We start from the raw sequence: 19,624 nt of genomic DNA, 5'->3' as shown, positions 1-19,624 counted from the left end.
CTCAATTTAATAATATTAAATACTATACAGCTGCCTCAAAGAGCTAAATAATAGAGGCCAAGTACTTGTACTACCAATTATGTACAATAAAAGATGTACGACGCGGCTGGGCGCAGTGGCTCATGCCTGTAATCCCAGCACTTTGGGAGGCCAAGGCGGGCGGATCACGATGTGAAAGAGATAGAGACCATCCTGGCCAACAAGGTGAAATCCCATCTCTACTACAAATATAAAAAAATTATCTGGGCGTGGTGGTGTGTGTCTGTAGTCCCAGCTACTTGGGAAGCTGAGGCAGGAGAATCGCTTGAACTCGGGAGGTAGAAGTTGCAGTGAGCAGAGATCATGCCACTACACTCCAGCCTGGCGACATAGCAAGACTCCATCTCAAAACAACAACAACAACAAAAAAAAAAACCCCTAAAAAACATGTATGATGCTTCTCTTAAGCCACTGAACTCTAGGAAGGTATCTGGATTAAAGCGCATGAAAAGCACACTGTATATATGTGTGATTATTATCATTATTTTTTATAGATGGCGTCTTGCTATATTGCCCAAGTTGGCCTCGATCTCTTGGGTTCAAGTGATCCTCCCACCTCAGCCTCTCGAGTAGCTGGGACTACAATCATGAGACATTGTGCCTGGCTCTGGATTTTTTTTTTTTTTTTACCTGAAAAACATTTAACAATTATATCACCTGTTGGTCATTAAGGTTTCCTTGTACTAAGGAGTCAATGAAAATATGTTGACTGAAGTTCCTTCCTTTTCGTTCTTTTATGATGTTCCTTAAAACAGACTCCAGTTGCACGAGGGCTTAGAGAAAAAAACAAAATAATTTTAGAATACAAGCATTAGTGGAGACTGAACTTTAAAAAAATAATTCTGCGCAATGTTACTACATGAGAAGAAAAACTTCAAACTTAGAAACCAACAACAAAGAAAGCTAATTTATGTTTAAACTCATCTATTTTCCTCCTTCTTTTTGCCAAATTTAACATACATACAAAAACGTACACAAAGCATGTAAGTACGGTTTAAGGAATAATTATATATCACCACCAACCAGCCAGGTCAAGAAGTAGAGCAAGGCCAGCACTTGACTTTTTCCTTTATTTTTGAGACAGAGTCTTGCTCTGTTGCCCAAGCTGCAGTGTAGTGGTGTAATCTGGGCTTACTGCAGCCTTGACTTCCCAGGCTCAGGTGATTCTCCCATCTCAGCCTCCTAAGTAGCTGGGACTACAGGCATGTTACCACGCCCAGCTAATTTTTGTATTTTTGTCAGAGATGGGGTTTCACCATGTTGGCCAGGCCAGTCTCAAACTCCTGGGCTCAAGCAATCTATCCGCCTCAGCCTGAAAGTGCTGAGATTATAGGCATGAGCCACTGCACCCGGCCTAATACCAGCACTTTAGAGGCCTCCAAACACATAAGCCTTTCTTCCCTGATATCATCCACCTTCCTTCTAAATTCTGTCTTAACTCCATTCCTTCTCCCAAATCAGGAATCACTTATTTATGGCTAGAAGCAGATGAAAGATAATCAGAAAAGTAAATTTCTAAAAACCTAAAAGAGGCTGGGCACTGTGGCTCATGCCTGTAATCCCAGCACTTTGGGAGGCTGAGGCACGTGAACCACAAGGTCAGGAGTTCAAGACCAGCCTGGCCAAGATGGCAAAACCCCATCTCTACTAAAAATACAAAAATTAGCTGGGCTCAGTGGCAGGCGCCTGTAATCTCAGCTACTTGGGAGGCTGAGGCAGGAGAATTGCTTGAACCTAGGCAGCAGAGGTCGCAGTGAGCCAAGATCGTGCCACTTCACTCCAGCCTGGGCAAGAGAATAAATAAATAAATATTTGCCGGGTGCGGTGGCTCAAGCCTGTAATCCCAGCACTTTGGGAGGCCGAGACGGGCGGATCACGAGGTCAGGAGATCGAGACCATCCTGGCAAACACAGTGAAACCCCGTCTCTACTAAGAAATACAAAAAATAGCCGGGCGAGATGGCGGGCGCCTGTAGTCCCAGCTACTCGGGAGGCTGAGGCCGGAGAATGGCATGAACCCGGGAGGCGGAGCTTGCAGTGAGCTGAGATCCGGCCACTGCACTCCAGCCTGGGCTACAGAGCGAGACTCCGTCTCAAAAAAAAAAAAAAATAAATAAATAAATATTTTATTTATCTGTAAATAAATAAATATATAAAATAAAAAACCTAAAAGATATCAATAACTGATATCCAATGGCCCATAAAATTATACACAAATACGTTTCAGTCTTCACTTTACTTGACCTATCATATCACTGATGATGTTGATAACGTACTCTCCAAGAAACACTTTTTCATTTTTTTTTTTTGAGACAGTGTTTGCTGGAGTGCACGGGCGCAATCTCAGCTTACTGCAACCTCCGCCTCCCAGATTCAAACGATTCTCCTGCCTCAGCCTCCTGAGTAACTGGGACTACAGGCGTGTGCCACCACGCCCGGCTAATTTTTTGTATTTTTAGTAGAGACGGGGTTTCACTGTGTTAGCCAGGGTGGTCTCCATCTCCTGACCTCGTGATCTGCCCACCTTGGCCTCCCAAAGTGCTGAGATTACAGGCATGAGCCACCACGCCCGGCCAAGAAACATTTTTTCATGTGGTTCCCAGCACTCTATATCCCCTAGACTCCACACTTCCTCCCACTTTATGGCCTACTCATTCTGTCTCCTTTTTTGATTCCTTTTTAATCTCTTGAACTTCTCAGCAATGAAATGTTCAAGGACAGAGCTCAGTTTTGGGACCTCTTTCCTTTTTCTATCTATATTCACTACCTGGTGATTTCTAATCTCAAGGTTTTTGATGCAATATATGTACCACACACTTCCAAATCTGTATTTCTAGTCAGGACTTCTTTCTCTTCAGCTCCAGATTCATATTTCGAATTCTAATAACAAACTCAACCTCTGCACTTGGATGTCTGAAGCATACCAAACACTGAACTCTTGAGCTTTCCCCCAAATCCTGGATCTTCCCACAGTCTTCCCCATCTTATTTCCTGACAACCTCCTTTTGCAATTAGGCCAAAAACCTTGGTGTCTCTCTCTCCCTTATGCCCTAATTTTAATCTGTCAGCCAATGTTGGTAGGTCTACCTTCAAAGTACCAAATTATTTTCTTACTCCTTTTTTTTTCCTTGTTCTCTATTTTCTGTTGCCTGCCACTTGGTCCAAGCCACATTATCTCTCAAGCCTGGTTTATTGCTGTAGCCCTCTAACTAGTTTCCCTGCTTTTGCTCTGGGCCCATACAGTCTATCATACCAGTCAAAGTGATCCTTTTATAACATAACTCAGATTGTAACTCTGCTCAAAACCTGTCAGTGTCTTCCTACCTCATAGTAACAACCTAGTCACACAATGGTCTGTAAGCCATACAAAACCCATTCCTGTCTCCAGTCTTTCTGACTTCATCTTCTGCTCCTCTTCTCACTCACTTCACTCCAGCCATACTGGCCTTCCTGTTGTACTTCAAATATAGCAGGAAGAGTCCTACTTCAAGGACTCTGTAATTACTTTTCCTCTACATGGAATATTCTTCCTTTGAACATCTGGATATCCACATGTTCTGCATGACTGGTTTCATCTCTTGCAAGTGTTACCCCAAAAGCCACCTCATCTTGAGGCCTTTCCTAATAATTACTTAAAATTGCAATCTCCCAACCCCCCGCACTCCCTATCCTCTTCTGGTTTTATTTTCCTCTACAGCATTTTTCACCTTTTAATGTACTATTCAGTTTACTTATTTAGATTACTGTCTGTCTCTTCCCACTAGAATGTGGTGCCACAAGGGCAAAAAATTTTGTTTAGGTTCCTCAGCACCTAAAACATGCCAGGATATCATAAATCTACATTAAATATTTATAGAATTGAATCAATATAATACACATTAGTGATTAAAATGATAAATTATTCCCAGGCACAGTGGCTCACGCCGGTAATCCCAACGCTTTGGGAAGCCGAGGTAGGAGGATCACTTGAGGTCAGGAGTTCGAGACCAGCCTGAAAAACATGGTGAAACCCTGTCTCTCTTAAAAATACAAAAACTATCTGAGCATGGTGGCAGGCGCCTGTAATCCCAGCTACTTGGGAGGTTGAGGCCTGAGAATTGCTTGAACCTGGGAGATGGAGGTTGATCTCACCCAGCCTGGGCGATAGAGTGAAACTCAGTCTAAAAAAAAAAAAAAAAAAAAAAAAAAAGAATTAAAATAAGAAATTATTAACACTATAAAGAAGTTGTTCCCAGACTTTGCTACACATTAGAATCACCTGAGAAGTTTTTTCAAACAGTAAAGCACAAGTCACACCTCATATCAATTAAATCTGAATGTTTACAGGTAGAAGTCATGCTTCGATATTTTTAAAAAGATTTAATGTGTAGCAAAGTTTGGGAACCACTGTTGTACATTCTCGATCCTACAAGTACATTAGAATAATCTGGAGAGCCTTTTCAAAAACACCTGATGCCCATGGCACCCCAATCTCAGATTCTGAATAAACTGGTCTAGGATAAGGTTTTGTGCTTTAAGTTCCCCAACTGATTCTAATGTGCAAAGCAGGTTGGGAATTAAACAAAGGAAGCTCTGATCCAGTCATGGGATCCCATTTTTATAAATACTAGAACATAATCATTTCCAATAAAAGCTCAAATTTGATCTATGCCCATGTTGTAGCCCAAGGAACACATCATGCCAGACAGTTTACTTTTATTTAGAATCAAAGAAGGCCGGGTGCGGTGGCTCAAGCCTGTAATCCCAGCACTTTGGGAGGCCGAGATGGGCGGATCATGAGGTCAGGAGATCGAGACCATGCTGGCTAACACGGTGAAACCCCGTCTCTACTAAAAAATACAAAAAATTAGCCGGGCGAGGTGGCGGGCGCCTGTGGTCCCAGCTACTCGGGAGGCTGAGGCGGGAGAATGGCGTGAACCCAGGAGGTGGAGCTTGCAGTGAGCTGAGATCCGGCCACTGCACTCCAGCCTGGGCGACAGAGCCAGACTCCGTCTCAAAAAAAAAAAAAAAAAAAGAATCAAAGAATATACATTATTTTCATTTCATGTTAATTTAACCAATATTTCTGAAATACATTTTTTATCAAAGGGAATTAATCCAAATGCACTGATCAAGAGAATCATAATGGTCATAAAAACTGGATAGCAGGAAATGTGTCAATTAAACTGGTGTTTTTTTTCTTTTTTACTTCTGTTGGACCAAGAAAATCACCAAAACAGTAAGCTAATGAGGACAGGGATTTTTGTCTCCTGTGTCTCGCACCACTGCACTCCAGACTGGGTGAGAGTGAGACTCTGTCTCAAAAAAAAAAAAAAAAAAAAAAAAAAAAAAAAACCCAACATTAATTAAAAAAAATATTAAAGCTTTATAATTATTCAACCACTGAGAGAATACAGAACAAAAAAAAAAAAAAAGGGAGAATAACTAATTTGGGGGCACTATATTACATTAAAATTGCTATTTTTCTGTGTAAATTGTATAAAATTGAAATTGAAATCAATGCCAAATACCACTGAAAATATTTTTATTCAATGTTATAATAGCAAGAATTTTTTAGGTTGCTAAACTTTTTTTTTTTTTTGAGATAGAGTCTCACTCTCTCACCAAGGTTGGGAGTACAGTGGCATGATCTAGCTCACTGCAACTTCTGCCTCCAGGGTTCCAATGGTTCTCATTCCTCAGCCTCTTGAGTAGCTGGGATTACAGGTGTGTGCTGCTTCACCCGGCTAATATTTTTTTAGTAGAGGCAGGGTTTCACTATGTGGCCAGATTGGTCTCGAACTCCTGGCCTCAAGTGATCTGCCTACCTCAGCCTCCCAAAAGTGCTGGGACTGCAGGTGTGAGCTACCGCACGGGGCCTATGTTGCTAATTTTTAAAAATTTTTTGAGATGGGGGTCTCTCACTACATTGCCCAGGCTGGTCTCAAAATCCTGAGCTGAAGTGATCCTCAAATCTCAGCCTCCCAAGTAGCTGGGACCACAGGCATGTGCTACCATGGCCGCCGTTTTTAATAAGTATCTGTAATATTCAATCATGTTGACATTTCCCTACTAATTCCTATAATGTTGAACCTTTAGTTTGTTCCTGGTTTTCTACTTGCAGACACAGTACTGCAAAAATACCTTCATGAATATTCTCTTCTTTCATATAATTTCATCCATTATTTATGGTTCTTAGTATGCATTATTAAACTGCTTTCTTAAGATTGTAGCCTTATACTTTCCATTAATCCCGTAGAGTATACCAGTTCTACAGCACTCTCATTCTGCAGTCAGTGCTAGAGTTTCTTTTACTAACTTATTTTTCCTCGCTTCTGTTAAAGAAAACTTTCATTGTAGAAAATGTAGGAAAAAAGCATAAAGAAAGAAAATATAGGCCGGGCACAGTGGCTCATGCCTGTAATCCCAGTACTTTGGGAGGCCACGGCAGGCAGATCACGAGGTCAAGAGATTGAGACCATCCTGGCCAACAGGGTGAAACCCTGTCTCTAATAAAAATACAAAAATTAGCTGGGCGTGGTGGCACGCACCTGTAGTCCCAGCTACTCAGGAGGCTGAGGCAGGAGAATCACTTGAACCTGGGAGTCGGAGGTTGCTGTGAGCTACGATAGCACCACTGCACTCCAGCCTGGCAACAGAGCGAGACACTGACTCAAAAAAAAAAAAAAAAGGAAAGAAAGAAAATATAAATGACCTTTAATCTCACTATTCAGAAATAACTTTATTAAAACTGGGGCACCTTTATTTTTTGTCCTCACTAAAAATTAAGAGTGACCAAACTTACCATCTTCGTATTGTTTTTTCCGAGTTGTATTTTTATCAAGTGACCCATCTAGAAAGCCTTTTCCAATCTCAGACCAAACCTGAAAATAGGTAAGTATACATATCTATTATCCAATAGGTAGAATTGTAAAAATTATAATATAGAGCAATGTAACCTAATAACTTAGGAACTCTTTTTTTTTTTTTTTTTGAGTCAGTGTTCTGGCTCTGTCACCCAGGCTAGAGTGCTGGATTGCAATGGCATGATCATAGCTCACTGCAACCTCCACTTCCGAGGCTCAAGCCATCCTCCCACCTCAGCCTCCCAAGTAGCTGGGACTACAGGTGTGTGCCACCAATGCCAGCTAATTTTTCTATTTTTTGTAGAGATGGGTTTCACCATGTTTCCCAGGCTGGTCTTGAACTCCTGAGCTCAAGTGATCTTCTCGTCTCAGTATCCCAAAGTGTTGGGATTACAGGTGTGAGCCACCTACCCAGCAGGAACTCTTCTCACCAACAAATCTGATAATTAAGCTCTCCTTCTCAACTGGCTGCACAATCCTTTACTCCACAGTCTCAGAGGAGAGGGTACAAATATATTCTAATGACTTCAGTCAAGACACTTTCAAACTAAGAAGAAGTGGAAAGTGAAAAATTCCTTTCCTCTAAAAGGAGTAGGGAGAAGAAAAAGGACACAGCAGTTGAGTCAATCCTCATTTTTTTTCCCCCACGAGACAGAGTCTCGCTGTGTTGCCTAGGCTGGAGTGCAGTGGCGTGATCTCGGCTCACTGCAACTTCCACCTCCCTGGTTCAAGCAATTCTCCCAGCCTCAGCCTCCTGAGTAGCTGGGATTATAGGTGCCTGCCACCACATCCAGCTAATTTTTGTATTTTTTAGTAGAGATGGGGTTTCCAGACTGGTATTGAACTCCTGACCTCAGGTGATTGCCCGCCTCAGCCTCCCAAAGTGCTGGGATTACATGTGTGAGCCACTATGCCTGGCCCTCATTTTTGTATTATACTGGCATAAGTGTAAAAATAAAATTCACAGGTAATTACAAATTTCTGTTTCACCTGTAATATTGATAAACACTGGCTGAGGTAAAGAAAAAGGTTAAAATTTAGTCTGAGATTTGGATATGATAAGCAGTAGAATAGGCTTCCAAATATTCACAATTGCGTCATTAGCCCCTGAAAAAACTTTAACTTGATTTTAATTCAAAAGTTCTAAAAGATATTAGGGAAAGAACACAACACTTATTCATCAATGGCTAAATACTATTATTTGAAAAATAATAGATTTTAAAAAGCCCTCAATTCTTACCTTAAATGAAAACATTTCAGATTACTTAAATGTAAAAAAATCAAACTTAAAACTACTGTAAAAATGAATAGTAGGCCAAGTGGAGTGGCTCACACCCATAATCCCAGCACTTTGGAGGCCAAGGCAGGCAGACTGCTTGGGCTAAGGAGTTCGAGAACATGGTGAAACCCTGTCTCTATGAAAAATATAAAAAATTAGCCAGGCGTGATGGTGAGCATCTGTGGTCCCAGCTACCCAGGAGGGTGAGGTGGAAGGATAGCTTGAGTCTGGGAGGTAGACGCTGCAGTGAGCCGAGACTGTGGCACTGCAGCCTAAAAAAAAAAAAAAAAAAAAAAAAAGAATAAAAACGTAAATATTTATATAAGACGCTTAAAGCTCAAAAGCAGTTTCTAAGCATGACAGAACACAAGGCACAAATTCACAATGAAAGAGTTAAATTGATTTAGCTACATAAAAACATTAGCATTTGTGATACTGAAAAAGTATCACAAAACTTTTATTTATTTACTATAAATAAATGTAAAAGGAAATGAAAACTGAGATTAAAAATAAATAGCTGTTCTAGACTAGTAAGAAAATGAAACACATCAATAGAAATCTAGGCAAAAGAGCCAGGTGGGCCTAAAATCCCAGCTATTTGGGAGGCTGAGGTCAGAGGATCCCTTGAGCCCAAAAGTTTGAGACCAGTCTGGGCAACATGGTGATACTGTGTCACAAAAAAGTAAATAAAATAATGAAGAAATATAGGTGGAGGACATTTAAAAAAATCCCACAAAAGGAACCCAAGAGTTTAACAAAAGTATAAAAATATGATTTTGGGTTTTTTGTTTTTAAGACAGGGTCTGGCTCTATCTCCAAGGCTGGAGTGCCTAGGCACAATCATGGCTCACTGCAACCTCCACCTCCTGGGCTCAAGCAATCCTCTGGCCTCAGTCTCACAAGTAGTTGGGACTACAAGAATGTACTACCACACCCAGCAAATTTTTGTGTGTGTTTTTTTTTTTTTGGCAAAGATGGGGTTTTGTCATGTTGCCCAGGCTGGTCTCAAACTCCTGGGCTCAAGTAATCCTCCTGCTCTGGTTTCCCAAAGTGCGAGGGTTATAGGGGTGAACCACTGCACCCAGGCAAAAAGATGTTTAACCTTGGCCAGGCGCGGTGGCTCACAGCTGTAATCCCAGCACTTTGGGAGGCCAAGGCGGGTGGATCACAAGGTCAGGAGATCGAGACCATCCTGGCTAACATGGTTAAACCCCGTCTCTGCTAAAAATACAAAAAAAATTAGCCAGGTGTGGTGGCGGGCATCTGTAGTTCCAGCTACTCGGGAGGCTGAGGCAGGAGAATGGTGTGAACTTGGGAGGTGGAGCTTGCAGTGAGCCGAGATTGCACTCTAGTCTGGGCCACACAGCGAGACTCTGTCTCAAAAAAAAAAAAAGATGTTTAACCTCACGAGTAACAAAATAATTACACAGGCCGGGCGTGGAGGCTCACGCCTGTAATCCCAGCACTTTGGGAGGCTGAGGCAGGCAGATCACCTGAGGTCAGGAGTTCGAGACCAGCCTGGCCAAGATGGTGAAACCCCGTTCTCTACTAAAAAATATAAAAATTACCCGGGCGTGGTGACAGGCACCTGTAATCCCGGCTACTCGGGAGGCTGAGGCAGGAGAATCACTTGAACCCAGGAGCTGGAGGTTGCAGTGAGCCGAGATTGTGCCATTGCACTCCAGTCTGAGTAACAACAGCAAGACTTCATCTTAAAAAAAAAAAAAAAAGAATTATACATTTCAGGCTGGGCGCAGTGGCTCACGCCTGTAATCCCAGCACTTTGGAAGGCCGAGGCAGGTGGATCACTTAAGGTCAGGAGTTCGAGATCAGCTGGCCAACATGGTGAAACGCCATCTCTACTAAAGGTACAAAAATTAGCCAGGCATCGTGGTGGGCACCAGTAATCCCAGCTACTGGGGAGGCTGAAGCAGGAGAATCGCTTTAACCCAGGAGGTGGAAGTTGCAGTGAGCCAAGATTGCACCATTGCATTCCAGCCTGGACAATAAGAGCAAAACTCCATCTCAAAAAAAAAAAAAAAAAAAAAAAAGAACTATATATTTCAATCATAAAATGTCATTTTTGGCTTATTGGATAGGCAAAAATTTTGCTTCTTGAGACAGGGTCTCACTCTATCATCCAGGCTGCAGTGCAGTGGTGTGATCCTCCTGGGCTCAAGTGATCTTCCCACCTCAGTCTCCTGAGTAGCTGGGACTACAGGTGCGCATGCCACCACACTCCACTAATTAAAAAAAAAAAAAATTTGGAGACAGGGGTCTCACTGTGTTGCCCAGGCTGGTCTTGAACTTCTAGGCTCAAGTAATCCTCTTGCTTTGGCTTCCCAAAGTGCTGGGACTACAGGCACAAGCCACCGCACCTGGCCTAGAAAGGCAAATATTTAAGGACCAACAATTCTAAATGTTGTCAAAAGTACAGAGTAAGAGCACATTAATATTGGTGGAAAAATACTTGGGACAATATTTGCAGGGGACAGTTAGGACATACAATATACAACTGAAGAAAGGATGTATGTTTTTTCACATTTTAACACCTGTGAAATCAGTATGCATCTTACAACTGATGACATCTCCCAATTGTTTTCATCCAAGTAGCAGTCATGATGCAGTCGTCATTGGCTCTGAATTCACAAATTGGTTATTATTCCTGGCGGCATGAGTGGACAATGGCAATCCCTTGGTATTTCAGACACTAAAAGATCATTTTGGGGTGGGCAGGAGGATAAGAAATCACTTAATGGGTACAATGTGCATTATTTGGGTGATGGATACACTAAAAGTCCTGATTTTAACACTACACAATCTATGCATGTAATAAAATTATATATATAAAACTCATAAATTTACACAAATAAAAAAAATCTTTGAAAGCCCACTCTGATGGCAAGGCTGTGGACATATGAAAACAAAAAAGAAAAAAAATCATTTGAGGAAGAATAAGTCCTGTTTATAGTCTGAAAAGTTTCCTTTGACAGCTTTTATTAATATTAAGAAAACATCAAATTCTTGCCAAAAATACATATTTTGAATCTACTCATGAAATATCAGACAAACTCAAATTGAGGGATAGTCTACAAAATAACTGTCCTGTACTATCCAAAAATGTAAAGGTCTAGAAATGAAGAAAAGCTGAGGAACTGTTCCAGATTAAAGAGGTCTGATATATAAAAGTACTGAGTGATCATGAATTGGGTCCTAGAATTGGAGGGGAGGAGGCTGAGAATCTACAAGATTATTATTGATACAACCAAAGAAACTTGATAACTATGTTGTCACTACATAAGAGAATATCCTTGCTCGTAGTAAACATCAACTGCAATATTTAGAGGAAAACAGGCAAAATGTTCAATTTACTCTTAAATGCTTTCAGGAAAGTGGGAGGAATGGATAGACAGATGGATAGATAGATATAGATAGAAGATGAATGACAAAAGCATGTGCGGCAAAATGTAAACAACTGCTGAACCTGGGTAAAGGATATATGGGAGGGAGGGAGTTCCTTGTATTAACTGTAACTTTTCTGGAAGTTTGAAATTATTTCTATTTTGAGGTTATAAGAAAAGAAAGGAAAGAAAAAAAACACCAGCATAAAAATATGCAGGATAGATACCAGCAACTGGAAGAAAATCCTGGAAAGAGTGGTGAGATCACTCTTTTTTTTTTTTTTTCCTTTTTTGAGATGGACTCTTGCTTTGTCGCCCAGGTTGGAGTACAGTGGTGCAATCTCAGCTCACTGCAACCTCCACCTCCCGGGTTCAGGTGGTTCTCTGCCTCAGCCTCCCGAGTAGCTGGGATTACAGGCTCCTGCCACCATGCCCAGCAAATTTTTGTATTTTTTAGTAGAGATGGGGTTTCACCATCTTGGCCAGGCTGGTCTTGAACTGCTGACCTTGTGATTCACCTGCCTCGGCCTCCCAAAGTGCTGGGATTACAGGCATGAGCCACCATGCCTGGCCGAGATCTTTCTTTTTTTTTTTTTGAGACAAGAGTCTCACTCCATCACCCAGGGCTGAAGTGCAGTGGCGCGGTCTTGGCTCACTATAATCTCTGCCACCCGGGTTCAGGCAATTCTTGTGCCTCAGCCTCCCAAGTAGCTTGAATTACAGGTGCAAGCCACCATGCCTGGCTAGTTTTTTTTTAATTTTCAGTAGAGATGGGGTTTTGCCATGTTGGCCAGGCTGGTCTCAAACTCTTGACCTCAAGTGATCTGCCTGCCTCGGCCTCCCAAAGTGCTGGGATTACAGGTGTGAGCCACTGTACCCAGACAAGCCTTGTTCTTGATAGGCAACAATCTGCATTATTAAACTACCCAGTATGATGAAATAATTGCTTAATTTATTATTACCATTTTTTAGAGACAAGGTCTCACTCTTGTCTCCCAAGCTGGAGTGCACTGCTGCAATCATAGCTCTCTTTAGCCTTGAACTCCTTGGTTCAAGTAATCCCTCCTGCCTCAGCCTCAGTAGCTGGGACAACAGGCACATACCACCATGCCTGGCTAATGATGAAATGATAATTTTATTTATTTATTTATTTTATTTGAGACAGAGTCTTACCACCACACCCAGCTGATTTTTGTATTTTTAGTAGGGACAGGTTTTCACCATGTTGGGCAGGCTGGTCTTGAACTCCTGACTTCAGCCTCCCAAGGTGCTGGGATTACAGGTGTGAGCCACGGCGCCCAGCCTGAAAGAATAATTTTAAATTTAGCCCCAGACTTACTGTGCCATGATTCTTCTGGAAGCGAATGACTTCCTGATCATTTTCAAATGTACTACCCATTACCATCTGTGTAACAGACTTCATAGCAAAACCAAGCATATGCTGGCTGAGGGGCACATGCTGGGTCTCTGGGTAGGAGAGCCATTTATCTAATAATTCTTCTGAAAGCTGAAAGAGAACAGAAAAGCACAATGATTACTATTTCTGCGTACTAAATCTCAGAAAATGTTCCTAAGTAGATTCATTTAATAGCAAACACAGTTAAACTCTGTAACCGAAGTGAACATTCAGGTACAAATCTGTCAGACTAACACTAGCTCCATCTAAAATTGCATCCTCAGTGGTTCAGGTTCAGCTTCTGGCAAAGGGCTGATATGTAAAACAAAACAGAACCACTATCACAACAATAAAAACAGAAAATATAAATTAAAAACTCAAAGACAGAAAAACCTTAAACCCAATGGAAATTAAAAGACCATACTCTTGGTACCTAATTAAAAATAATGAAAAGTCTGCCACAGAATGCCTGTGACATAGTAATCAATAAATATATGAATATATATAAAAGTCCTAAACATACTTCAGTGATAGAAACCTTTCAGAGTCTCTTTGTCATTCCTTCCTTCACCAAATATTTATTAAATACCTATGGAATAAAAACAGAGTCTAGTGAAAAGATTATAAACAAGCTTTAGGCCAGTCACAGTGATTCATACCTGTAATCCTAGTACTTTGGGAGGCAAAGGTGGGTGGATCACCTGAGGTCAGGAGTTTGAGACCAGCCTGGCCAACATGGTGAAACCCTATCTCTACTAAAAATACAAAAATTAGCCGGGTGTGGTGATGCACACCTGTAATCCCAGCTATTCAGGTGGCTGAAGCAGGAGAATAGCTTGAATCTGGGAGACTGGGGCTGCAATGAGCCAAGATCACGCCACTGCACTCCAGCCTGGGTGAAAGAGCAAGACTCCATCTCAAGAAAAAATAAATAAATAAATTTTGTAGATGTAATTAAGGATCTCTAATGAGATCATCCTGGATTTATCATAGAATCAAAATCCCTTATCTTTATATAAAATAAAGATGGAAGGAAAATTTAAGACACAGATACAGAAAGTAAAGAGCTCTGAAAGAAAGACATAGAAAATGAAGAATAATGGAATGTGGGTACATAACAAAATGAATAATTAGTGTACAAAATCAAAGTATAAAGGTGGGAGAGAGAATATGGAGTTAGTAAGGCCCTGGCATTGTTGAGTAATTGGTAAAAGTTATCATTAACATTAGACTATAATAAGCCAAGAATGCCTATTATAACCTCTAGGGCAGCGGTTCTCAACCAGGGTGATTTTGTCTCCAAAGGACATTCAGAAATGTCTGGAGACATTTTTTGATTGTCACAACTGGGGTGAGGTGCTACTGGCATCTAGGTGTAAAAGCCACAGATGCTCCTAAATATCCCACCATGCACAGGATAGCCCTCTACAATAAATAATCACAGGCCTAAGTTTGAATACTGCCAACAGTGAAAAGCCCTACTCTAAACAAATACTAAAATAGTTAAAATACATAACTAATAAGCTAACACAGAAAACAGAATACTCAAAAATATTTTATTATTTCTAAAGAAGGCACGAAAGAGGCCGGGCGCAGTGGCTCACGCCTGTAATCCCAGCACTTTGGGAGGCTGAGGCAGGCAGATCACAAGGTCAGGAGATCAAGACCATCCTGGCTAACACAGTGAAACCCCACCTCTACTAAAAATACAAAAAATCAGCTGGGCGTGGCGAGCGCCTGTAGTCCCAGCTACTCAGGAGGTTGAGGCAGGAGAACGGCGTGAACCCAGGAGGCAGAGCTTGCAGTAAGCTGAAACTATGCCACTGCACTCCAGCCTGGACGACAGAGCAAGACTCCGTCTCAAAAAAAACAAAAAACAAAACAAAACAAAAAAAACTTGTATATGACACAAATATAGAGGGAAATGTATAGACTTAAATTCATATATTGGGAGGGAAACGGCTGTTTATTAATGATCTAAGCAACCATCTCAAGAAACTAGAAAAAGAATAGCAAATTAAAACCAATGAAAGTAGAAGGAAGGAAATAAACATAAGAGCATAAACAAAATTAGAAAACAAACATAATATATAGAGAAAAAAGTTGGTTCATGTAAAAAATTTTAATAAAATTGAAAGACATTGTATCAGTTACAAATGTATTGCTCCTGACCTATAAATTCATTCTTTTTGCCTTGCTGTTAAAATAGACTAGCAGGTCTGGCACGGTGGTGTACGTCTGTAATCCCAGCACTTTGAGGGGCTGAGGCGGGAGGATCACTTGAGGCCAGGAGTTTGAGACCAGACTTGGCAACATAGTGAGACCACCATCTCTAATTTAAAAATAAATAATAAAATAAAATAAAATAATATAAAAATTGACTTGAGTCCTTTACATATTTTTCCTTTGCCACCTGGCATGATGTTAAGCTTTCTCAGCATAAGGTGCTAGAGAGACATTTGTAAGAAGAGTTTTGCTTCTTGGTTCCCCTGCTTGTCACAGAGCAGGCCACTGTGATGTCTGAAGCTTTCCAGAGTCAGGGTCTTGCAGTGCACTGGAAAGCAGTCAGCAGCTTCCCCCATCAGCCCTCCCCTTGGATGCTTTCGTAAGAGATGTCCTCCAACCCTGCAGCACCTCCTGCAGCATGGAGTGGCCAGAAGCTTGCCCTGCCAACTCCCCCAAAAAAGTTGTGCCTCAGGTGAAACACCTCTCCATGAACAGCTTTCCCCACCACCCTAAAGGACAGCATACTAGAGGATAAATGTCCAACCAGGTCCAAAGGGCAGATTTCTAGCAAGTTTTGCTAATATGGCACCATAGCAACCCCTCTGCCATTCACAGCAGTTGTGGCTCCTCCAACAAGCCTGAATCTGAGTCCTGAGGAACAGGGGTCTTCTTAGTGCCCTCTATCTTGGCCCTGGGGTTTGTGACTGTTCCTTATATCTGCTATTCCTTTTTTTTTTTTTTAAGAGACAAAGGAGCCCAGGAGCTACAGGATGCAGTGCGCAGTGATCATGCCACTACACTCCAGTCCAGGCTGGAGTGATCACTGCACACTACATCCTGTAGCTCCTGGGCTCAAGGGATCCTCCCATCCTCCTGCCTTGCCTCCTGAGTAGCTGGAACTATAGGCATGCACTACCACACCAGCTAATATATTTTTTTTTAATTTTTGTTTGTAGAGACAGGGTCTTGCCATTTTGCCCAGGATGGTCTTAAACTCCTGAACTCAACCTATCCTCCCACCCCGGCCTCTCCAAGTGCTGGGATTATAAGCATAAGTCGCTGTGCCCAGGTGTATTCCTATATTCTTTAGAGTTCTCCTTAGAGTAGCCCCTATTATAACTCTTCATTTTTTATTTTTGTAGAGGTGGGGTCTCACTATGTTGCCCAGGTGGGTCTTGAACTCCTGGGTTCAGGCAATCCTCCCACCTTAGCCTCCCACAGTGCTGGTATTACAGATGTGAGCCACTATGTTCAGCCTATAATTCTTTATATAAAACTTTCTTTGTTCAAATAGTTATATGCCTTCTCTCTCCCATTGGACCCACACTGATAAAGACCTCTGGAAACACTAATCAAGAAAAAAGAGAAAAAAAGAATAAGAAAAAAAAGAGACAGAAAGAGAGAGAGAAAGCACCATGAATCTTAAAGACATTAAATTTATAATGGAATGTTTGGCAATAAAGCAGGAAAAGAAACTAAAAATCTTAAAGTCAGAAAAAAGGAAATAAATTATAATTAATCTCAGATACCAGCTGGGCTTGGTAGCCCATGCTAGTAATCCTAGTGCTTTGGGAGGCCAAGGACAGATGATGGCTTGAAGCCAGGAGTTCAAGGCCAGGGTGGGCAACAAAACAAGACCCTCTCTCTACCAAAAATAAATTTTAAAAATTAGCTGGCCATGGTGGCACACACCTGTAATCCTAGCTACCTGGGAGGCTGAGGCTGGAGGATCACTTGAGCCCAGGTGTACTAAGGTATATTAAGCTATGACTGTGCCACTGCACTCCAGTAGGGTGACAAAGCGAGACTCTGTCTCTAAAAATTAAAAACAGGCCAGATACAGTGGCTCACGCCTGTAATCCCAGCATTTTGGGAGGCCGAGGCGGGTGGATCACCTGAGGTCAGGAGTTCAAGACCAGCCTGGCCAACATGGTGAAATTTCGTCTCTAGTAAAAATATAAAAATTAGCCAGGCGTCATGGCACACACCTGTAGTTCCAGCTACTTGGGAGGCTGAGGCACAAGAACTTCTTGAACCCACGAGGTGGAGGTTGCAAGGAGCCAAAACTGCGTCACTGCACTCCAGCCTGGATGACAGAGTGACACTGTCTCAAAAAATAAATAAATAGGCTGGGCGCAGTGGCTCACATCTGCAATCCCACCACTTTGGGAGGCCGAGGCAGGTGGACCACCTGAGGTCAAGAGTTCAAGACGAGCCTGACCAACATGGTGAAACCCTGTCTCTACTAAAAATACGAAAGTTAGCTGGGCGTTGTAGCGGGTGCCTGTAATCCCAGCTACTAAGGAGGCTGACGCAGAAGAATCACTTGAACTTGGGAGGTAGAAGTTGCAGTGAGCTGAGATCGTGCCACTGCACTCCAGTCTGGGTGACAGAGTGAGACTCTGTCTCAAAAAAAAATAAAAAGATATGCCTGTAATCCCAGCACTTTGGGAGGCCGAGGCAGGCGAATCACGAGGTCAGGAGTTCAAGACCAGCTTGGCCAACATGGTGAAACCACATCTCTACTAAAAATACAAAAATTAGCCAGGTTCAAGAGATTCTTCTGCCTCAGCCTCCCAAATAGCTGGAACTACAGGCATGTGCCACCATGCCTGACTAATTTTTGTATTTTTTGTAGAGATGCAGTTTCACCATATTGACCAGGCTGGTCTCAAATTCCTGACCTTGTGATCTGCCCGCCTTGGCCTCCCAAAGTGCTGGGATTACAGGCATAAGCCACTGCGCCTGGCCACGACTGGGTACTTTATAAAGAAAGCATGGTGCCAGGTACCTACCTGGCTTCTGATGAGGCCTCAGGAAGCTTATAATCATGGCAGAAGGCAAAGGGGAGGTAGCAGGTCACATGGCAAAAGCAGGAGCAAGAGAGAGGGGGGAAGGTGCCACACACTTTTAAACAACAAGATCTCATAAGAATTCACTATAGTGAGGATAGCACCAAGCCATGAGGACTCCACTCCCATGATCCAATCACCTTCCACCAAGCCCCACCCCCAATACTGGGGATTACAATTCAATATAAGATTTGCATAGGGACAAATAAACAAACCATATCACTGACTAATGCCTAAATTAAGTACCTGGTTTGTGCTATGGGGTTGACAATATAAACCTAAAGTAAATTTCTCACATAAGGACACAGTCTATGAACCAAAACTTAAAAAACCACCATAATTTGCCTCTGAATGAGTAGAAGGAGAAAACAATGGAATATGGAACAACAGAAAAGATTGAAAGTTTGGAGAACAGAGCCTGTGATAAAAGATTAAGGAAGTCAGAATTACTTAGTTTGAGGCAGAGAAGACAAAATAATTAAGGCTTTTAACAATAATATTACTGAAAAGAAAAAGGTGCTTCTATCATGATTGAAAGTAAGGCAAAGAGAAATGGGCAAAATTCCTGGAGATACACAATTAAATACGAAAGTATTTCTTACCGACAAATGTTGGGTATTTAAGCAGAACAGCGAGATTCTGACTGGTGAGTGCTTAAATAGAGGCAACATAACTGCCTCCAGGGAGGAAAATGCGAAGTAACAGGAACAGCTATGGCAAACAAAAAGCAGGCAGCCTGAGAGCTTCAAAGAATATGACGTGTGCACAACCAATACAGAACCTTGAGATACAAAACAGGAACGGTAACAATGAGAGATTGGGAATTTGGATGCACAAGCCTCCTGATAGCCCTGAGAATACTGGCTATCACAGTTACAGATGAAAGCTGGAAAATATAGAAACTAATCAGCAGCAACCATAGATAAAGGAAGGTTTTGTTCAGTGTGTTTTTAGAAGCAGAAGTGTGCAGAGCAGAACCAATGTATTAATTAATGCTTATAGTGGACTGAGAAAGTCAGTCTCAAGTCTTAAATGAAAAGTGTAGTTTCAGCTAGAACTTCCATATGGGAAAAATGGCATTCAACATTTACTAACTGTATTTTTTTTTTTAAACATGGGGTCCTGCTATGTTGCCCAGGCAGGGGTGCAGTGGCTATTCACAGACACAATTATCACTCACAATATCCTTGAACTCCTGGGCTGATGCGATTCTTCCTCCTGAGTAGTTGGGAATACAGGCCTGTGCCACTATGCCCAGCTTCCAAATGTAATTTTTAAAAGTGGATACTGTAAAGGCCTGTGAGGCACAGTGGCTCACACCTATAATCCTAGTGCTTCGGGAGTCTGAGGCAGGAGGATCACCTGACACCAGGATTTTAACAGTGGCATAGGAAACATAGTGCGACCCTATCTCTACACAAAAATACAAAAATTAGCTGGGCATGGTGGCACGTGCCTGTGGTCCTAGTTACTCAGGAGGCTGAGGCAGGAGGATCCCTTCAGCTCAGGAATTCGATGCTCCAGTAAGCTATAATTGTGCCACTGCACTTGAGACCAGGCAACAGTGCAAGACCTTGACTGAAAAAA

General features: G+C 42.0%; 1 protein-coding gene across 2 annotated transcripts in view; it reads right to left on the bottom strand.

Annotated features, from left to right (window-relative positions):
• Positions 1-19,624, bottom strand: part of LOC112636521 (cytochrome P450 20A1) — a 67,884-nt gene that overhangs the window by 27,742 nt on the left and 20,518 nt on the right. Inside the window, exons 5-7 of one of the 2 annotated variants that reach the window (XM_025405247.1) lie at positions 12,903-13,070; positions 6,823-6,901; positions 697-812 (exon numbers count right to left, since the gene is read on the bottom strand). In XM_025405247.1, the coding sequence (XP_025261032.1) occupies positions 697-812; positions 6,823-6,901; positions 12,903-13,070 (363 nt within the window). Of the gene's footprint in view, positions 1-696; positions 813-6,822; positions 6,926-12,902; positions 13,071-19,624 lie in introns of both variants that reach the window. The other variant, XM_025405246.1, reaches the window with a different exon arrangement.

This window comes from Theropithecus gelada, chromosome 12 (genome assembly GCF_003255815.1).
Source record: "Theropithecus gelada isolate Dixy chromosome 12, Tgel_1.0, whole genome shotgun sequence".
NCBI classification, from domain to species: domain Eukaryota; kingdom Metazoa; phylum Chordata; class Mammalia; order Primates; family Cercopithecidae; genus Theropithecus; species Theropithecus gelada.
This window is presented reverse-complemented; position numbering and strand designations above follow the sequence as displayed.